This window comes from Pocillopora damicornis, chromosome 9 (genome assembly GCF_964200805.1).
Source record: "Pocillopora damicornis chromosome 9, jaPocDami1.2, whole genome shotgun sequence".
NCBI classification, from domain to species: Eukaryota; Metazoa; Cnidaria; class Anthozoa; order Scleractinia; family Pocilloporidae; genus Pocillopora; species Pocillopora damicornis.
In genome coordinates, this window is record NC_142678.1 from 11,574,370 (window position 1) to 11,595,401 (window position 21,032).

A 21,032-nucleotide genomic window follows, 5' to 3' on the forward strand; every position below is an offset into this window, starting at 1 on the left:
AAGAAAGAGTACTTTTGACCAATTTCAGAAGCTATCCACGAGTGTTTTTAAATAAATTATGACGAGCCTCTGAATGAACGAATATCAAAATTGAAATTCATTTTATACACCTTATATATCACGCAGTTTAAGGGTACAAAATATTTTTTGCTGCATGCGGTGTGATACGAGGACCGGGCTTTTTAACTTTTGAAATTTTCGATGTCGCAAGAGGACAAAAAAGGCCTTTTGCAGCTTTTACTTTTGAGAGCTCTAAAAATTTATTTTAACGTATTTCCAAAAACTAATGTGGTTTTATATACTTGTTACCATAGATAGTTTATTGGGCAAAGTTTGAGGGAAAACCTTTTTCCGATGCGAAACGCCTTGGACCGCTCTTTCAGAGATCGCCTCTAAAGTCATGTTATGTTGTGCAAAAAATCGCCACCGGATGAAATGAATTCGCAACAAAGCTGGAGTTCGTCAAACCTCTGAGGCCTCAAAATGTTTTCAAATATTCCATGTCATATTGTGGAATGTCAAGAAATCTTCCAGAGAGTTGTTGTAAAAGGTTATCTCTCTTGTTAGCCTAAGAATTGAAACGCTTAAAACTTGAATGCATGTAGCTTGATTCCAAGACGCTTTATCGTAAATAAGTTCTGACGGCCGGTAAAAATGCAGATAGAAAACGAAGCATTACATTTATACGGCAAAACACTCTTTACTGGTTTCTTTGCGGAATACTAGCAACACAGCATCATTGATTCATCAAGACTATCAAATGCACTAATGGAGGGCTAACGCTCGAAACGTCAGCTTCAGAAACTTATTACGATGGCCAATTTACATTGTCAACTCAATTGGTAAAGCCAAATAGTTTTGTAATACCCCACCAAAGTTTATTTCAAAACCTATCCCGTTGATTAATGTTGTTTATAAAAACTATGCATGAGAAAAGTTCTCATTGCAAAAGTTAAGATAAATGATGTCAGTTTTGTTTATCTTTGCCCTGAGACTTTAAAGTCATGTAATGTTCTGCAAAAATCACAACTTGAGTAAAATGAAAGGTGACAAACTTATTTATCTTCACTTATTTTTTTGTTTTATGGGGATATTGTGACTTCTAACACTTTCAGCTTGTTACAAATAGTTTCTGGGTGTAATAAACCCAGCCCGTTTTTGTAACTTAACATGTGTGTTCCTGCTTGTAGTGACTCGTTATTAATCTAGGTTATCGACTCATTTAGTATTGTGTTACTAAAAATGATGTTTCCCTGATTACAGGAGAGGATGGCAATGGAAACGTAACAGCAGAAGCCATGACACCTTTAATGAGCATCGCCTTATTTGTTGCCCTGTTCTTGCTCAACTCAGATCGCATTCAGAAAGCCATTGAGATATGCAGCGAATGTTTGATATTGCTAAATAGCACCGATCAAAACAGCAAAGAACAATTTGATTTAGTACTGCTACAATTTTACAGCGACATCTATACCGTTCTTTTCAGCGCTTATCGTCATATCTCTGACGACATAAGTGCGGAAAGATACGGGAGGAAACTGTTTCACTTATACAGCGAGTCTGGAATTATGCTTTATAAAGTTGGTGAAAACCTAAAAGCGAAGGAATATTTTGGGAGGGCCCTTGCCATAACAACAGAAATTGGCGACAGAAGGGGAGAAGCATCCTGTTACGGAAACCTAGGAACTGTGTTTGAGTCGCTTGGTCAATATGACAAGGCTAAAGAGTATCTCCAAAAAGCGCTTGTCATCACAACTGAAATTGGCGACAGAAAAGGGGAAGCATCATGTAATGGAAACCTAGGTACTGTGTTTAAGTCGCTTGGCCAATACAACAAGGCTAAAGAGTATCTCCAAAAAGCGCTTGTCATCACAACTGAAATTGGCGACAGACAAGGGGAAGCATCATGTTATGGAAACCTAGGTATTGTGTTTAATTCGCTTGGCCAATACGACAAGGCTAAAGAGTATCACCAAAAAGCGCTTGTCATCATAACTGAAATTGGTGCCAGAAAAAAGGAAGCATCATGTTATGGAGCTCTAGGTACTGTGTTTCATTCGCTTGGCCAATACAAAAAGGCTAAAGAGTATCACCAAAAAGCGCTTGTCATCACAACTGAAATTGGTGACAGACAAGGGGAAGGATCATGTTATGGATACCTAGGTACTGTGTTTTATTCGCTTGGCCAATACTACAAGGCTAAAGAGTATCACCAAAAAGCGCTTGTCATAACAACTGAAATTGGCGACAGACAAGGAGAGGCAACTGAATATAGAAACCTAGGTACTGTGTTTAAGTCGCTTGGCCAATACAACAAGGCTAAAGAGTATCTCCAAAAAGCGCTTGTCATCACAACTGAAATTGGCGACAGACAAGGGGAAGCATCATGTTATGGAAACCTAGGTATTGTGTTTAATTCGCTTGGCCAATACGACAAGGCTAAAGAGTATCACCAAAAAGCGCTTGTCATCATAACTGAAATTGGTGCCAGAAAAAAGGAAGCATCATGTTATGGAGCTCTAGGTACTGTGTTTCATTCGCTTGGCCAATACAAAAAGGCTAAAGAGTATCTCCAAAAAGCGCTTGTCATCACAACTGAAATTGGTGACAGAAAAGGGGAAGCATCATGTTATGGAAACCTAGGTGCTGTGTTTCTGTTGCTTGGCCAATACGACAAAGCAAAAGAGTATCACCAAAAAGCGCTTGTCATCACAACTGAAATTGGCGACAGAAAAGGGGAGGCAGCTGACTACGGAAACCTAGGTACTGTGTTTAATTCGCTTGGCCAATACGACATGGCTAAAGACTATCTCCAAAAAGCGCTTGTCATCAAAACTGAAATTGGCGACAGAGAAGGGGAGGCAAAATGTTATGGAAACCTAGGTACTGTGTTTCAGTCGCTTGGCCAATACGACAAGGCTAAACAGTATCTTCAAAAAGCGCTCGTCATCGCAAATGAAATTGGTGATAAGGAAGGGGAAGCAGCATATCTTGCAAACCTTGGAGATGTGTCTAGAACTGTTGGTGATTATGAAGCTTCGGAAGTATGTTTGGAGAAAGCTTTATTCATATCCAGAGATATTGGAGCTGGAAGAAGAGAGTTCGAAATCCTTCGACGCTACGCCATTTTGTATTTATTTCAAAATAAAATCAAAGACTCTCTGTCGTGTCTTCATCTGTGCATTGAAAAGTATGAGGAGCTGAGATATTCTTTGGGCACCAATGATGAGTTCAAAACATCGTTGCTGGAGCACTCAGGAATATTTCCCTACAAGCTGCTTTGTACTTTGCTCTGTGACACCGGAAATGCTCGGGATGCTCTCTATGTTGAGGAGTTGGGTCGAGCTAGAGGTCTATCAGACTTGATGGCAGAGAAGTACTCGGTTCAAACGCACATCTTTGCTAATCCACAATCTTGGTTTGGCATTGAGAACATTTTAAGAAAGAAAAATAACTGTACTTGTCTGTACATTTCTTATTTTAAGAATGTTCTGCATTTGTGGATCTTGAAAACAAGTGGAGTCCTTCACCATAGAAGAATATCAGTAGAAGAGAATCTAGTTCAGGCTGGGTTGCCCAAAGATTTGTCTTTGAGTCAATTTTTGGATGATAATTTCCGGGGTCTTGGTATTTTGCCTACTAAAGATTGTGAAGATCGGTCTTTAAATACGATTAACGTGCAACCTCTCTCCTCCGCACAAAAGAGCTCAGCAAGATTGCGACTCGTCGAGGAGGACGAGCACAAGGAAGTCATTTCAAGTCTACCTTTGTGTTACAAAATTTTTATTGCTCCCGTTTATGATTTGCTGGAGGGGCCTGAAGTCATCATCGTTCCTGACCGTAGTTTGTACAAAGTTCCATTTGCTGCACTGAGTGAAAAGGAGGGAGCCGAATACCTCTCGGAGACTCATAAGATCCGTGTCATTCCTTCTTTGACAACACTCAAGATTATTCAAGATAGTCCAGAGGGCTATCACAGTAACACTGGTGCCTTGATAATAGGAAATCCCAAGGTTGATTGGCTGCCGTCATTGCCATGTGCAAGAAAGGAAGCAGAGATGGTTGGACGACTGATGCGTGTTCCGCCTCTGGTAGAAGAGAAAGCAACGAAGCAGGCGGTGCTTGAGCGGATAGGTTCAGTGAGCCTGATACATTTTGCTGCCCATGGCAACGCCCAAAGAGGAGAAATTGCCCTCTCCCCCATTCCTATTCCCAACAGTCCAAATGCTATCCCACAGCAGGAAGCTTACATGTTGACGATGGCTGATGTCTCACGAGTGAAAGTTAGAGCTAAACTGGTGGTACTTAGCTGCTGTCACAGTGGAAGAGGTGAGATAACAGCCGAGGGAGTGATAGGAATTGCCCGTGCGTTCTTAGGATCTGGTGCTCGCTCGGTGTTAGTTGCGCTGTGGGCCATTTCAGACTTAGCAACGGAGCAGCTGATGAATCGGTTCTACAAACACCTTGTTGAAGGAGAAAGTGCCAGTGAATCCCTTCATCAGGCCATAAAGTGGATGAGAAAAAACGGCTCGAGAAAAATGTCTGATTGGGCTTCGTTTACGCTGATTGGAGATGATGTGAGGCTCGAGTTTGACAAGCAGAGGTGAGGCTCGGTCAGAACAGGTATTTCATAAATGAAAGTTAAATTAGATGTAAAGGTGGCTTTGACTTACTGGTCGCTGACTGTCGGCGGGAATCCTTTGTCACCATGAATACCAAAGCTACTTTTATACCATTTTTTTCGGTTTCTTTCAAATAGTAACAATTGATTCTCCCAATTAGATGTAAAATATATAATCTCGAAAGCGCCTTTCTGCCAATCAGATACAAGTACACATTTGCCTACATATTGCGCCTGGTGTAACTGTTTATTTATAATTGTTTTTCTTCTTTACGTTTGTTGTAGGAAAGAGGATGAGAATATCTCGAAGGAAACAGACCTTAGAGACTTTTAAATGGATGAACAAATAGAACGAGTAAAGAAAATACTCTATCCGTTATTTTATTGTGTAATTAAAGAATGGGCAATCTTCAATTAAGCATATTGATTATAATTTTTTTTGCGTTTTTTTTCCGATCTTCTCAGAGGGAGGTATTGGTTACGTATTCGAGAGAGATTTTATTCTGCGCAAAAATGATCTTATCCGGCCGATTTAAGTAGCACGAAACGTTATGGACGAAGGGCTCTTAAGTAAAGTGAAATCAGGAAAGTTGAAACAGTAGTTTAAGCATCAAAAATGAGCCAGTTGTCTTAAAGGATTTTCTCTCAAAGTCTTTAATTTTTTTGTTATAGGTTTCGTTCACAGAATCCTAAATTTTTGACAAAAAGTCTTAAAAGAAACCTTTCCTTATGGACATTTCCAGTACCACTTCTTAGTGCTTAAAAGACTGAAAAATACATGGATTTCTAAATAGGACCATGGAAAAAGCTATCAAAGTCAAGAATTGTATTACTATAAAGTGGAAAAGTTACGGCAGCAATATTTTGAAACTGGTTCAATAAGTCACTTATCGTAATTTTTGATACGTTATAATGTTTTCATGGTGATTTAATCGTTTTCAAGTCAGGTTATTGTCAGAAAGTTGGTTTGGGAATAAAAATATTCTTATTTTTACCACACTTTTATACACTCCTCTTTTTTTGGGAAACTTTCCGAAGGGATTATGCAGTAATTCCAAAGACGCTAAAATAAAAGACAGCTTAAGAGAAATCTTAGAAAATATCGTGAGCGTCTGTTTTAACCAGGTTACAGAGTAAAACAGAAAGCACTGTTGTTCATTGTTAAGGCGTGCATTTCTCTGATCGTTTCTCATCCACCCATGTGACTTGATTCTCGTCCTAAAATCCAAAAAATTCTGGCGATGAAGTTCTGGTGATCAGCATTCCAGTGTCAAATAGTAATCCTAATACATGTATCACTAGATATAGCGTCAAATGATCGTATTATGGGAGCCAAACGAGTTTTTCATGCCTTCATTTGATGTAAATGACATTAATTTCATTCTTGAGGCATGAAAAAGTGATTGCATGCACGAAAAAAGGTTTGATCATGTCACGTTTTCTTGATATGGTGTCCTTCTCGTCTCCTTCTTTAGCTATTTCTAAGGGCGTTTAACATCACACTAATTATTCCGAACGTTAATATACCTGAACTATGAGTATCAGTGCATGAGGAGTTCTCATTCCTAGCCCAACCTACTCGTCCCAAACCCCTTCCCTCCTCCACTTCGCTCTGCTTAAAAAAGGAAATTAAGGAGATGGATTCTGGCCGGTTTTGTTCGAAAACCTTTCTGTGAGTTATGTTTCTTATGAATCAAGAACATCGATCATTCGTACCCCAACCTACTTGCCCCAACCTCCCTCCCTCCCCCACTCCGTTCTGCTTCAAAGAGCGCATATAGTCGTAATCAGTTTGCTGGATAAATTTTTTATTCCTTTTGCTCTCGACCAATTAGCCCGCAACAGTTCTCAGTTATTTTAAAAGCTTTTAATAAGAAATTTCTGCGCAAAATTTTGAAGTCATTCAGAATATTCTGAAATTTTTGTCTAGCAGACAGCACGAACAGCGAAAAGTGTTCGGGTCACGATGCACATCGTGGCGCACATGTTAGTTTTGGCGGAGTTCTGCATTGAAGTGCTACATCGTAAATTAACTTTCTAATGATTAAATGCTCTATGTAATATGCCACAAATATGGTTGTCCATTTTATTATTACTGACTGCATATTTCTCACATTTTGTTACAAAATATGTTGTAAATTATATGCAGGAAAATAACAATCTTGGTTTGTTGGAGAATTTTGTATTTGATCAACAAATTGTGCTATAATTGATGTTTTATTTGATTTCCTTAATCATCTTTTTTGCATTGAATTGATATCACTGACTATTACTTTTTTTCAGAATTTACTGCAAATGCTGTAGCACAAATGAACACCAAACAACTAGCAGATAGGAACAGAAGTAATGCGCCAATAAATTCAAACTTTTAAAATCCCCCTTTCAACCTGGGGCAACTCAGAAAAAAAGGTCTGGAAAGTTTAGCATAATGATTAAAACCTTAGTGAAGATGGAAATGACACTACGCGGGCGCAAATAAACAATATTCCCTCAAGAAGTCATGTTATTCTCTTATTGTATTATTTTGTTCATACATTCACTTGTCATTCTCATGAACCCAAATCACCTGTGTTGTTGCATCAAACAATTAAAAATGTTAACTATAAATCACTGGTACAGCCAAACAGAAAAATAGCACTAACTATCAATTGCCTTTTACAAAAATTAACTATTAAATCCAACACTTGGAGTAGGGAATTTGAACAACACTTTGGCCCCAGGAACAAACTAATCTTCAAAACTCCAAATGCCTGTGGAGATTGCTGTGATAGGGGGATGTTGAAGCTCCAAATTGACGGATACATAGTTATGTACCATACCCAGCCTATGAAATTTGATCAAATCTTATCAATCCTGACAGAATGAACATACATTTTAATTCATAGTTCCTTACTTGCACATAACACAGAACATCCATTTGTTCAGCAGTGACATCATGAACATCCTGAAAACAGTTCTTCCCACAACACACACAAACTTCAACTTATAAGATATATATAATACTGTTGCAAGACAGTTCAGTTCGTTTCAAGTAGGATTTATGTTCTTAACCCTCACTATATCAGCTGTTAGTGAAAACATTTCTGTGGAAACATTTAGATGTCACAGTTGCCTTTCAGTTCATTTCTAGATCAATTCGAGAAAATTAAGTAATCATTTATAGCAATGATTCAAAATTTATCGAACATTCACACCCAACTCAATTCCATTGGTAATCAGTTGTGCCAATCACCAGCCATGATAAGTGAATTTTTTTAAATTGATTCCTAGAATTGAAGATTACCAATAAAGCTAAATAATGGTAACACTTTTCAAATATTTCCAATAGAAAATACAATCGTAACCCTTTAACTCCGAGAATCTCATTGGCAACTGACTGTCATACAGTTCTTTTGATGTTCAGTTAGTTTGGAGAATTTGGTATTGGATCAAGTAATAGTCTTCTGATTAATATTTGTTTTTATTCTCATTAGCTGTCTGCTTGGTATTGCATTGATTTTGTATGGAGAAACTCGCCCTTGCGAAATGGCTTTTGGAATTCCTAGGAATTCCTAGGAATTCCAACTCAGAGAACCAATGACTTTCCCTGAAAAGCTGTAAATCTAAAAAATTCCTAGGAATTTCTGGGAATTTTTGAGAATTTTTAGGAATGTTTAAGAATTTCTGGGAATTTTTGAGAATTTTTAGGAATGTTTAAGAATTTCTGGGAATTTTAAGCAAAAATTTGAGGCTAATGATATAAAATAAATACTTTAAATTAAAAAAAAACCCAGCTAAAATTCAAGTATTCAATGAAATTTATTTAGAAGCTTAATTAAGGCTTACATGTAAAATATTTTTGATTAATTATTAACATCAATGTGTGGTAATATTAGGATGGAATTTGATTTATTTTTCTTTTCTTGAAAACTTCATACGGATTAATCCTCAATTACAGCTATTCATATAAAATAGTTCTAATCAATCATTAAATTTGGTTTGACACAAATTGTGAATAAAATCTGTTGATTCTTTTCCATAAAATACAATATCTTAAGTTATATTTGAAAACCAAGCACTCTTGGGAGTGAAGAGGCTAATTACAGACAAATAAAATTGATTTTTTGATTAAAATCTTGTTGTAACTGTAACAATAAATTAGAATGAAGTTATCCTAAACTGCAAACTTAGCTGCTGTTTGTACTGTTTGTATTTTTTTTCCTGGGCTCACAATGAGTTGGCCTTGAATGAGGTTGTCTACAAGAACCTTGACCATTTTGTATCTGGATTCCTTGACATCTGAATTTGAAAAAAAGTAATATATTGAAATATGTATATTTAAAGCTCAGACCAGGCTTTTAAGATGGCTATGAGGAAAAGGGCATTCATTGGATTCTCAAATTGAGAAATCTCTGTTATATTGAGTGACTTTTATATTGGAGTTAGTACATCTCTCTCATGGAATTTACTAAAAAAGGGCTGAATACATTATTTTGTTTTTACCAAGGAGGGCTTCTTTATGTACTAAGGTTTGTTTAATAACAGTTCCTATTATGAATCTTGAATTTTCCCAAACGTGACTAGAGGAATCTTGAAACCTCACTCATAGGTTTATTTCATTGTAAAGCATAAGCTTAAGAAACTGCGGCATGCAAGTGACCGATTCGATTCTCAGAATTATTCTAGTTTCAGTTGCGCCGACCGTTATGTAAGCTTAATTCAGCCCGCTACATTTATTCTTTTATAAGATTTTGATCACGTAACGAATATCGCAATTTTTACTCACCACAAACTTTCAAAATCGTAGCTTTACAGATGGCCACTCGACCCTTGTTTGTACCAGTCAATATGTCAACTGTTGTCCCTTCTTTTAACTCCACGGCGCCACCGACTTTCTTTTCTTTTACAACACTCACGCTATTCTCGTTTTCCCATTGAACCACAATAAAAGCTATCTTTAGAAATGTTATATTAAGCAAAACAGTTGAGAAAAGCGATCAACCGATGAAAAGTACATTCAAAGATGAGCGCCAAATGGAGTCTTCTTTGTTTCCGATCACGGGCATGATCACGTGGATCTTTTAGGACTTGTCATTGGCTAGCAAAGTGAATCCGCTGGCTTGCCGATTGCAGTGTTAAGAGAAGCGCCCAACTTTATTCTGACTTCTCCGACCGGTTCTCTGCTTCTAGAAGATGGATAGCTTGGTGATATAAATAAAGATGTGAGCTCACTCTATGTAGAAATAATCGACAAGAATCGATCGTATTACAAATGCACGATTTGTGGCCGAAAGTTGTCGAGGAAACAAAGACTCGAAACTCACTTGAGTTGTGTTCATGGCAAAGGTGAGAAATAACACAAGCCAATCACAGTTTTGAATGCGACTACAAATCGTCTTTTACCCTCATATTTATAAAAGAAGGATACCACATTCGGAAGTATAAGAGATACATAGATGATCCCAGTGTACCAGTACCTAAATCTACAAAGCTTGACCGTAGCAAGCGTTCAGCAACACGTTCCAACACCGCCATCTCGATTCCTCAGTCAGTCGTTTCCACTGAACTTAAAGCAGTATTGACAACAGAGTAGAGTGCGTCTTACAAAGGAGAAACATTTGTACAAGAGACAGAAGTAGCTATGTGCGATTACAGAGGTGTGAACTCTGGTCCACAAATAGTTATGCACTGCCCGAAGTATAAAACAATTTTGTTGATAGCTGACAGACAGAGAAGAACAACAAGTAAACTTAAGAGCTGTTATTATTGAAGTGTGACTAGCATTTTTCATTTTTATATAAAGAAGGACTTGTAATTTGCACCAAAAATAAAAAGATGTAATATTTTTTGGGAGATCCAGTGATTGGGACATTTAAGAAATTAAGTTATGAAAGGAAACTTGGTTGGTACTTCTCACTACTAACAAGTCTTGTTGAAAACTATTTTCAGATCAGAGTTTCAAATAAAGTAAATTGAAGACGTCATATAAAAGGTGTTTTTTCTCAAAGGGAACATTGACTACCTCTGTCTTGTCTGCATGCCAAATGTTTGCAAAGTGTGTGGATGATCCACAAGTATTGGAACTCTTATAAAAATGTTTTGTAAGAATAAAAACAGCAAAACAAATTACAGCAATTAGCCATGAAAATAGAGCAAAAAACTGAATAAGCAGCAACAACAATCATGAAAAAAGAAAGATTAATTAGGTGTTGAATTTGTTTGTCTAAGGCATGAAATTTCTACTAAAAATATTGTCAACAAAAAGTCTCTGACAGCATTTGAGGCAACTGAGCTTGACTGTTCCAAGGTTTTCTAACAAAGGCAACCAGTAATCTAGGTTAGGGAAGTAAGATAACTATAGCGACGCTTGATCGCCGCTAGCTGGACCGTACGAATCTCACTGATCGACACAACAAATATCGCCCCAATTTCTTTCATGGAACGCCTCCTTTATTAAATGTCGTATTTGACCGTGAAGCTAAAAATAATTGATTCACAAAATTAGGGACAAGAAATTAGCTATAGAAACACTCGAGGTAAATTAAACTTACATTGTTGCCGGATCTGGCGAGAGTTGACACAAAAAGGACCTTTCCTTCCTTCGATAAAAACGACAGACAATTTCTTTCTATTAAACCACGAGTGCTTGCGAAATCGATCGAATTATTGAATTTCACAATAGATCCGTTCTGTTTGGAAATGCGATACCACTTACGGAACGCGTGACGAGGCACCTAGTGTGACTTTTACAGATTATTAATTAAACGATTACTAAATCAAAACAAGGGATAAACCCGTGCCTTAGGGGCACTTACAATAACAATGTAATTATTGTTAATTATTGTGGAAGTTGGAAATTTCCATTTAACATAACTGACAGCTGGTTCATGAGAAAATCCATATTAATGTAAAGATTTACTAAAACTTAGTTTGAATAATAAATTTTATGATCTTTAAGTTATAAACATGTACATGTATGTATATCTCTTGGTAAGTTTTGTATAGCATACTTTTTATTGAGCCAAAGTTTTAAGCCTCTGAAATTACTCTTTTTCTTAAAACCTTCACACTCAAGGTATTGAGAATTCCTTAGAATTTATGTGGACCTCAGGGTATTAAAATTGCCTCAAATTCAATTCCCAGAAATTCCCAAGAGTTCCACACTTCTTAAATTATAGGTAGAATGTAAAGCTGAGAATTCCTAGGAATTCCTAGGGATTCCAAGTCCTCACAAAACTGGAGTCTTCCTTTCCCAGAAATTCCCAGTAATTCCAAGCTTTTTAAATCAGAGTTAATTTGCATAGTTGGGAATTTTTGAGAATTCCTAGGAATTCCCAGAAATTCCAAGAAATTCCCAGAAAACTGGGAACTCAGTTTGCAAGGGTCATTTGCATAATTAGGAATTTTTGAGATTTCCTAGGAATTCCTAGGAATTCCCAGAAAACTGGGAATTCAGTTCGCAAGGGTGTGTCTTGGTCACTTGATCCTGGGAGTTAAAGGGAACTAACAAAATTCTTTAAAACCTTAAGTGAACTTTTGGTACAGTGAAAAACCCAATTTAACATAGTGTAACACCTTAATTGTGTATTCATTTGATCATTTTTTAAAAGATTTAATTAATTGACATCACAAATTTAATCTAAAAAGCAGGTTTCCTCTGTAGATCTTGTCAACTATAAGTATTAATTTATTTAACCCTCTCCTCCCTTGTATCAGTATGAATAATCTCCATACTACTTCCTAGACATTTCCCAGGGTTCTGACAAGGAGAATTTGTTCAACAATCAGGAGCTTCTTTAGTAGGTGATCATCTCCTTTATTCTCATGACCTTAATGTTTGGTTCAAGGGTGATGTTAGGAGCAATTAGATGTTAGTCACTCTTAGTGGTTGAAGGGTTAAGGTGAATCACATCATTTTAGAGACAAATTATCTTTCCTATATTTCACAGAACTCACAACAAAACAGAGTCTTTGTTAATCATATTTGGAGGTGTGCAAAACAGTAAGTTTCAACTCATGTAGTTTACAATTAAATTCAATCACAACCACAGTTAGAAAAGAAAGGCAATTACCATTGATAGTCAAAACACAAAAATTTACATTTACACACTAGAGCAATAATCATACATCTTTGTGAAGTTTTTATTCCCACTTTAAATGTCATTTCTTCCTTATGATGCACTCCTTCTGTTAATGACTTCTTTTCCCACAGTTTGCCTCATCAAACCTTGAGAACGTTTGAACAACGTGTGATGAAAATGATACTGAGGATGAATAAACAAGATTCTGCTTCATTATCTTCCTAGTATACTCTTCTGTAGCATTATGTACTGAGCTTCATATAATATAACTGATAAATTGATCTTCTGCCTTTATACTTTTTGACTACCGGTAACTTCTGTCTGAGTATTGCGATGATCCTAAAATCCAACAGTCACATATTGCAAAGAAAATCTATCAAAATGCTGCATTATATGTTAATAGCATACCTTTTACAAAAATTTGCGACCTGATCAGCCTACACATGACTTAAAGAGCTGCACAACACTGAGAACTGTTGATAACTCATAAATGCATTCAATTTCAGAATCCACTAACAAATAATTGTGACAGTCATGACAACCGATGTTATTTTACAATAAAATGTTATCTTGTGAATCAATATTACCTCTCAAAACTGGCTGTCACTTAAATGAAATAACATATTAGTCACACAACAGGCGTCCGAAGCTCATGTCTCGAGAAAAAGCAAAACGATTAAGTCATGGAAGCGTCACATGATGTGTGACTCGGTGTTAATTAAGTTACCAGAGGAACCATTGTATGAGAATTTGAACACATTATAAGGAATATTATGGGGAACGAAATTTCATCCATTTACCAAAAGAAGTCAAGACTGCAGGCTAAGATTTCGACCGTTGTCCACGTAAAAGTAGTTTGCACCCTGAAAATCCTCACAATTGGCACTTTTCTCAGCCAAAGTTGCAATAGGAATAACAGTGATGGCTCTAAATCACACAGTAAGGTCATGAGAATAAAGGAAATGATCACCAAATAAATAAGCTCTTGATCACTTGATTACTTTCTCTTTCAGCAACAAATGCTGGCCCATGGCCTCACAAGAAGATAAATATCAAAATAATGTTGGCCCTTGACAGCCATTCACGTTCCAGTTCACCATACTATTAATTATGATGTACCGTAAATAAAACAGTACGCATGAGTAAAGTAAACATTTTGCGTGTCAAGAATTGCCAAAAAATTTCGCATTAGAAATTTGCAGCGGTCACATTATTAATAAATGGTTAGCTTTCAGTGTGCAAATGTTAAGTTATGGATACAGGTGGGAGGTTGCTCAGCTCAAAAGAAGAGCCAAGTGCGATTCTAGCTTCTTAAGGCTTTCAAACATTGAGAGTTTCAAAAGTCTTTCGATTCGTGAAGAAAAAATAGAGAAAAACAAACTGATATCAGCATGCCACACACCAACAAATGAATTAAGCAAATTGAATAATCATAGCGTGGGCTTTTGTGAAGCTATGCTGTATGAAAAGAGATCTCGTGCGAACCATTACTGCGCAGGAACGGTTTTTCCTTTTTTGTGTTGATTTCTTGTGTTTTGAACTGATTGACACTTGTTCTTTCAAGATTGGCAAAAAATTTGGGAACGTGCAAAAGATTTGGCAACTTCTTCAAATTGGGGGTTGTATCTATTCTACCTTTACGGATTTTTTACGTAAACGAACAACCAAAGGTGTAGTGCGATCTAGGCTTAACACTACTTGAAATTTCCTTTATGTTACTATATGTTCAACTTGAGAAGTTTACAATGATATCAAATAATAAATAGAAGGTTCATTTTGGAAACGATGGTCTTTTTCCGTACAAAATGATTTCAAGTTGACAACAATATTAACTCTTCAAGCGTTTGTGTTGTGATTAATACGTACATCTTAATACGACCAAAACAACACACCGAATGACGAAAACATTTACAAACTTTAACTAAGCAAAATTACTTTTTCACCATGCGATGAACAATTGTCGTAAAAATCATAGTTCCAGTGTTCCCTTGTTTTGTATCCTATTCGCCAGCAATCTTAAAAGAGGGTGTGAATGGGGTTAACCGACTAGCGACAAAGGGCGTAAAAAATTACTGACTACCGACGAAACGGGGAAAAAATTACCGACTAGCGACAAATAAATTCTATCCGACAACCGACATGGTCAGACGTGATAGGGATGTTTGTATTCAGAAAGAACAGCATTTTGATGATTTCTAGCTCAGAAAATCCTTCTTCACCCGACGTAACCACATTAATTCCAAATTTAGCCGAATTATAGAATTTCTTGTCTTCAAATTACTTTAAATCCACGGGATCCTTCTTTTCGGTGAGCAGCGTGGGCTGACAAGACGCCCTGCTGTCTCATTTCAATAACAGCGGATCACAATCGAGCCGACGAGACGCCCTGCTGTTGTCTTTTTATTGCTCGTTGTTTGTTCATGCGGTCGGGTCATGACTGGGATTGCTAAAGTCATCGTGAGTTTTTTTCGAAAAGGTGAAGAAGTCGCCATCGAACGTCGTCGAAGCAGGGTCCCAGTAGACAAAGAAGCTCATAGAGGAGTATCTGAACTAAAAAAACATCTTACGGAGTTTTTAGGACTAAAGGAGCAGGCACATCAATATGGAATTGGCGGATTTTCGTTAAAGTTATTTCGCCTGGCGAAATCGCCTGCGGGCAAATGCGAAAATTTTGCAATTGTGACGGATGGGCAATGGCAGCTTGAACTTCCAAATTTAATATCTGATTAAAGTAGCAGTGAGCTCAACGGTAAGTGTGGAACGCGTGCAGCGGAGTTTGATCAATCACTTTAGTTCTGTAGTTAAATATTAAGCTCAAATATTAACGTGGTTTAACTCTGGTTCCACCGTTTTTTGTTTGTTGTTTTGTGGAGCGGAATGTTTTTTTTTTTCTTTTTCACCGTCCATTTGAATGCGAAAATTGAGAAGAAAAATCTCTACAAAGAAGTAGAGAGTAAATCAGTTTATAAGCTTCTTTCTGATTAATTGGTGAATGAACAACAGTGTAGCTTAACATATTAAAGACCCCGTTTATTTATACACGCCCTTAAATTTATTCGTTTCTGAAAACCAGACGTTCAAATAATATTCAATTCTCTCCTCGAGGGAAGCTACGCACGAGAGATTTCGCTCGATGTGCACGTTTTATACATCTTGACGAGCATTTGCTGATAAGAACTGTGTAAGTTTCTCAAAAGCCTACTAAAGAGAAAACTTAAAACACACGGTATTTAATATTTTAGTACACATTATCCAAGAGGTCACAAACTGGACCGGAAAGCCAGTAGTGTTGCTGAAGGCGCCGGCTACATCTGATAAAAGCAAGCAGAAGTCAATGAACGACACTGAGAGAAAGATGACGAGTCAAAAGGTGAGAAGGAAACGGAAATCACGAGAAGAAGCAAAAGAAGATGAAAATCTGGCAAAGAGGATCATGACTGAAGGAGGTGACATCGAGAGAAACGAAAGGCAACAAGGAGACCTTCAAAAGTTTCAGGATGGTAGGGCTGAATTAGCACTTGTAGTTCGTTTACCTGATTTTCAAAAGTCATAAATTTCGCTACTTTGGAAATTCTGCGGTGTTCCTTGTTTATAAACACTGCCTTGTTTTTACAACGAAAAACGCTCACTTGGTGCGTTCGCTATGTAAAGATAGTTTCTTTTAAATTCCGGCTAAAAACTGTATTATTATCACTTTGATGGGCATTGTGGCGCATTTTGCGTGCTAAAATAAAGAATTTGCCGGGCTAAAATGTATTTTTAAAAATAAACCAAGACAACCAATGTTCGCGCCGTCTTCTTGTAGCGTTGGTAAAAGAAACCGTGCAGCTATTTTTAAAGCCCAAATCATGGCTGAAAACACAGAAAACAACAAGTTGAGCGAGACGTCTGCAACCAATGGTCCACAGGGAACTGTATCACAGAAGACGCAAGTATCTGTGTCTTTGCTTAAAAAGGGCATAGAAAGGCTATACAAGAACGTGATGGACATTAACTCCCAATTTGTAGATGATCTGCTGCTCGAAACGTTGCTCACAACAGTAGTGGAAAATTTGCACCCTGTTTCACACCTTAAACACGAGACATTTACGGTACTTACATATGCCCAGGATTTTGGAACAATTTGCAAGGAATCTCTGAAGCGCACATCTAGATGGGCAGCAAAGTACTACACGCATGACAAATCCTACCATCCGGTACCTCAATCAGCCATGCCCCTTTCTGCTATAGCTATGATGACACCTTTGCCAAGTGAGGACATAACACCAGGGATGGAAGGACAGATCAAAGAGTGGCTAGAGAGTTACAGACCAGTACGCCAACGGACGGTTAGGAGTGAGACCACAAAAGATAAGGCTGGGGCCTTGCCGCCAGCTGTCTACGCCGTTCACCACACCGACAAGTCTGAAGAGAGGCTTTGATATCCTGAAGAAAACACTGTATCGTCAGCAAATGCACAACGCGTTGTCAGCATACAATTTGTGGACGAAGGGGATGTTACTGAGGTGTTTGAGGATCACAGAGAAGTACAATTCGATGAGTATGAGACAGATTCGGATGACGAGGAATCAGATTTTGAAGAACATCCAGAGGTTGTCAACAGAGCGTGTGTTACCCGATCCGGCAGGGCTGTTCGTGCATTTGTGCGTCTCGACATGTAAGAGGTACTAACAGTTAAAAAATCCATTTAAAGGTGCAGATTGATACGTATGACAAAAAAAAAAGAAAACGAAAAAAATGGCAAAAAAAAGAGGAAAAAAAAAGAAACCTCGTAGAAAAGCCACGAGAGCCGTTGAATAATAAGTGTAGTGAGTTTTTGTGGACGTCTCGGAAAAAAGACTTCCGTAGCTTACAAATTAAAATTAGGTATCCCAGGGGCTAGAGTGGGTGTTTCATTCTTTGTAGAATTTACCTCTCTTGATTTACTTCGATGCCCCGTAGTCGACAGGAAACAAATTCACATCTATAATAAAAGCTTTGGTGAATTTTATCGGTATACTAGATTTGCAAACAAAAGTGGGGTAGATGAGCACGTTGCTAAATTAAAAAACAGCGTTAACGAGGTTTAAGTGAAAACAAATAATGAATTATTACAAGTATTACACTTCGTCTAGAGTTTAAAGTCTTAAAACTGGGCAAATTGCATAATAAATGTGAATAATTAACGTGTATTTTTAATTATTAACTGAGATTTACCGACAACCGACAAAGGTCAAAAATCTTAGCCGACAACCGACAAAGTAACGAAATTTTAACCGACAACCGACATTTTGACCCCCCCATTCAGACCCTCTTAAAAGCAATTTCCAAATGGAAATTTTTCATCTTGACTTTCCTTTTTTTTTTTTTTTTTTATCTAAAACCATTTCTATCGTCTACAAACAATTCCCCATACAACAATAAACATATTCCAAACTTCGACGCCAACATTTAGCTCGTTGTATGTTTCGGCTATTTGCTGCAACAAACCAGCTGCGCATTAAGATAAATCTTCCTTCGCAACAACCTCGTTACTAGGAGACTAATATTTACCAATATTCCCCCAGCAACAAACCGGTCCAACACCACCAATTACCTCGTTAGGCGAGACATTTTTTCTCATATACTTCCAAGTCAGTTCCTTTTAGCATCTCGTACCCTCTGTCTGATAAAATCGAACTTCTAATACAAATCATTCCTGATTTAAAACGACGAATACAATCTTAGTGGAGACGTTGCTTTCTCTAATTTGCGATGCTACATTTTAAATAGACAGGTAGATTCTCAACTAGTCTCTAAGAATCAAACAGCACTTATAAGGGCCCAGGTGCTATAGGAAAATTCTGTTCTTTTCACGGAAAAATCTGTCTTCTCTTCAGAGAGGCAAGTGCGCCCGGTAATTTTTTATCCTGCCCAATTTTGTGACTCGTTATCAGTCTCGAAAAGCATTGTTCTTCTGCTTCGGAGCTGAAAAAAGTTTGTCAGGTGTAATATCTGATAGATGTTTCGATTTTACAAGCCAGAACGCTAAATAAAGAGCGTTTAAATTTCACCTTCTGGACCTACCTTTGAGACTGAGCACGTCTTTCGTGCCCACCGAAGAGCACGGTGAAATAAGCGTCGAAGAGCTGGATTTCTTTCAGTGGTGAATACGAAAAAAGGAAAAGTGATACAGACGAAGAAAACGTAGTCGTCATAAAGAGTAAGTTATCCAAGTACGTTGTTGTCTTTGAATGGTATACAGAACCGCGTTTTATTTAATTATCCCATTTACCGATTGGTCAAATATTCTTAGCTTCCACGACCACTTTATCGAGAGTATGCACCCAGAGAAGACTTTTGTTAACAACCTCAAAACTGGATCCGAAGGACACAAAAACAGCGCAATTCAACGCCCAGCCACCGCCTAAGGACTCAGCCACTCAAATCGGTTCCTCTCGAATTTCAAGAAGAAAATGACATTTTGCTTATCGCGTGGTTCACGTATGAGTTATATGTCGTCTATGTCAATGACTAGAGCTAAGAAACTTACACGAGTCGCAGAATCAAGACTTGAAGTGACGGTTTTCCAGGAACAGCACTCCCAATAGCAGCAGAAATTTAATATTCAGCAAAGAAAACAACATCTAGCTCTCTCGAAACTGAAATTTCTAAGTCTCAAGCTCTACAGCGAATCGTTACCTCCATAGCAGAACTCGTTGGTCCTACACTTCATTTTGATCACAAAGTCATCGCGCCTAATCCGTACTTCGACATTCCCAATCCTTTTAATTGCTTTGAATGTGAAACCTCGTGTAGCCTCTTCAGTTCCATTTTGACAGTGCGCTCGTCCCAATTTCAACCCGGACATAACCGATTAGCACCAGTGACCAGTCGCAAGGAGTGACGAACCACCTGTTACAGATATATGCCAAGTGCTTTCCTGACCCAGTAAAAATACCTCTGACGCAATGCTCCAACTCCATCAGCAGCTAAACAAAATCGTTGAAATGCTTGCTATACAGCGAAAGAAAAGTTCTCTTACCCAACCTCAAGTCTCTCTTTTCGATGATCGCTGTCTGAAGTATGAACTCTTTCAAACAGCTCAGTTTCGGGTCCCATGTTTCGCGAAAGTCCACTCCTTCAAGTCACACTTGAAGTCGCATCCAATGCACTTCAAGTAACCCAGCAACAAATTTATGTGTTATTCGTCAATTTCATTCTTTTTTTTTTTCGTTGCTTGAATTCTAAACTTTTATTTTGGTAAATTTCTGTTTAAATTTATCCACTTCTATTCGCCGATCATTTGACACTTGCCGCCAATTAAGGCGCGTGCAAATTTTACTTTCTGCACTTTTGTTTGAAAAGACTACACAGTCATGTCAATTTTTCATTCTAAATAGAAATGAACTGGAAAAAAGAGAAAAATGAGAATACAAATGACATGCTCAGAAATTTCAATTCGCTCTTACTTGTTACACGAATCATAATTTTACGTTCCAGTGTTAGTAGTATCCCGCGCAAGCACCAACATACGCCCTCCTATAAGTTTCTGCAATTCATACTTGACGTATATGTATCCGCTGTAGAGCACCACATCGTGCACGAATCCCACACGTACATTCTAATTTAAAAAAAGGTGTTATATTTCTTGACTAAAGCTAATAGGTAATTAAGCATAACTCATAACAAGTAAGAAGTATAAAAGAGAAAATAAAAAAGAAACCCACAATGGCTTAAGACAGGTCGTTATTGGCCTCTTTAAAATAGTGCGTCTTAATGAGTCTCTTAAACATATCGAAATCATCCACTTTCCTAATATAGTCCAGTAAACCGTTCCATATCTTTGGAGCAGCCGCAGTGAATGATATATCCCCAAGAGTGCATATGAACTGAGCGGTAGGGTCTTGCAAAATAACGCCCACAATACTCCGCAGGTCATGGCGAGAACACAATATTTATGAGGTTACTTAAAAACGCAGGCCCAATATTGTGAATAGTCTCGAAAGAGATCACAGCGATTTTATGGCAAATTCGGAACTTCAACGGTAACCAATGCAGTGCAAGTAGAAGTGGGGTAATAAGACAGTATCTGGGTGTATGGGTGATAAGTCGCGCAGCAGAATACTGAAGACGTTGCAATTTGGAAAGACGCACAGCAGGTACACCATAGAGAAGTCCATTAAAGTAATCAATGCTCGCCATGATCACGCCTTGTACAAGCAGTTTGGTGGAGGCAGGCGTCAAGAACTTCCTTATTTGTCTGATATTATGCAAGGGATAGTAGACTGATTGACAAGTCATGTCAATTTGTTCTCTCATCCTAAGAGAGGATGTCAGCATCCATCGCCCAAAATTCGATTTCACCCCTGCTTTCATATTTTGCAACCCAA

General features: G+C 37.7%; 2 protein-coding genes and 1 long non-coding RNA gene across 4 annotated transcripts; 2 read left to right on the forward strand and 1 right to left on the reverse strand.

Annotated features, from left to right (window-relative positions):
- Positions 1-1,288: 1,288 nt before the first annotated feature.
- Positions 1,289-5,477, forward strand: LOC149040105 (uncharacterized). Of its 2 annotated transcripts, XM_089181942.1 has the most exons (2): positions 1,289-4,603; positions 4,907-5,477. In XM_089181942.1, exons 1-2 carry the CDS (start codon positions 1,299-1,301, stop codon positions 4,953-4,955), a joined length of 3,354 nt encoding a protein of 1,117 aa, XP_089038068.1. In that variant the 5' UTR covers positions 1,289-1,298; the 3' UTR covers positions 4,956-5,477. The 2 variants fall into 2 exon arrangements, with proteins under 2 accessions (XP_089038068.1, XP_089038069.1); XM_089181943.1 differs by lacking the exon at positions 4,907-5,477 and having other exon boundaries at positions 1,289-4,607.
- A 5,551-nt stretch (positions 5,478-11,028) lies between these two features.
- LOC149040106 (uncharacterized) lies at positions 11,029-11,418 on the reverse strand. The gene is made up of 2 exons (XR_016179567.1): positions 11,152-11,418; positions 11,029-11,078 (listed from the first exon to the last, which is right to left on the reverse strand). It is a non-coding gene; the product is annotated as an uncharacterized LOC149040106 (long non-coding RNA).
- Positions 11,419-16,529: 5,111 nt separating this feature from the next.
- Positions 16,530-17,197, forward strand: LOC149040107 (uncharacterized). The gene has a single exon (XM_089181520.1). It carries the CDS (start codon positions 16,530-16,532, stop codon positions 17,100-17,102), a length of 573 nt encoding a protein of 190 aa, XP_089037646.1. The 3' UTR covers positions 17,103-17,197.
- The last annotated feature ends 3,835 nt before the right edge of the window (positions 17,198-21,032 follow it).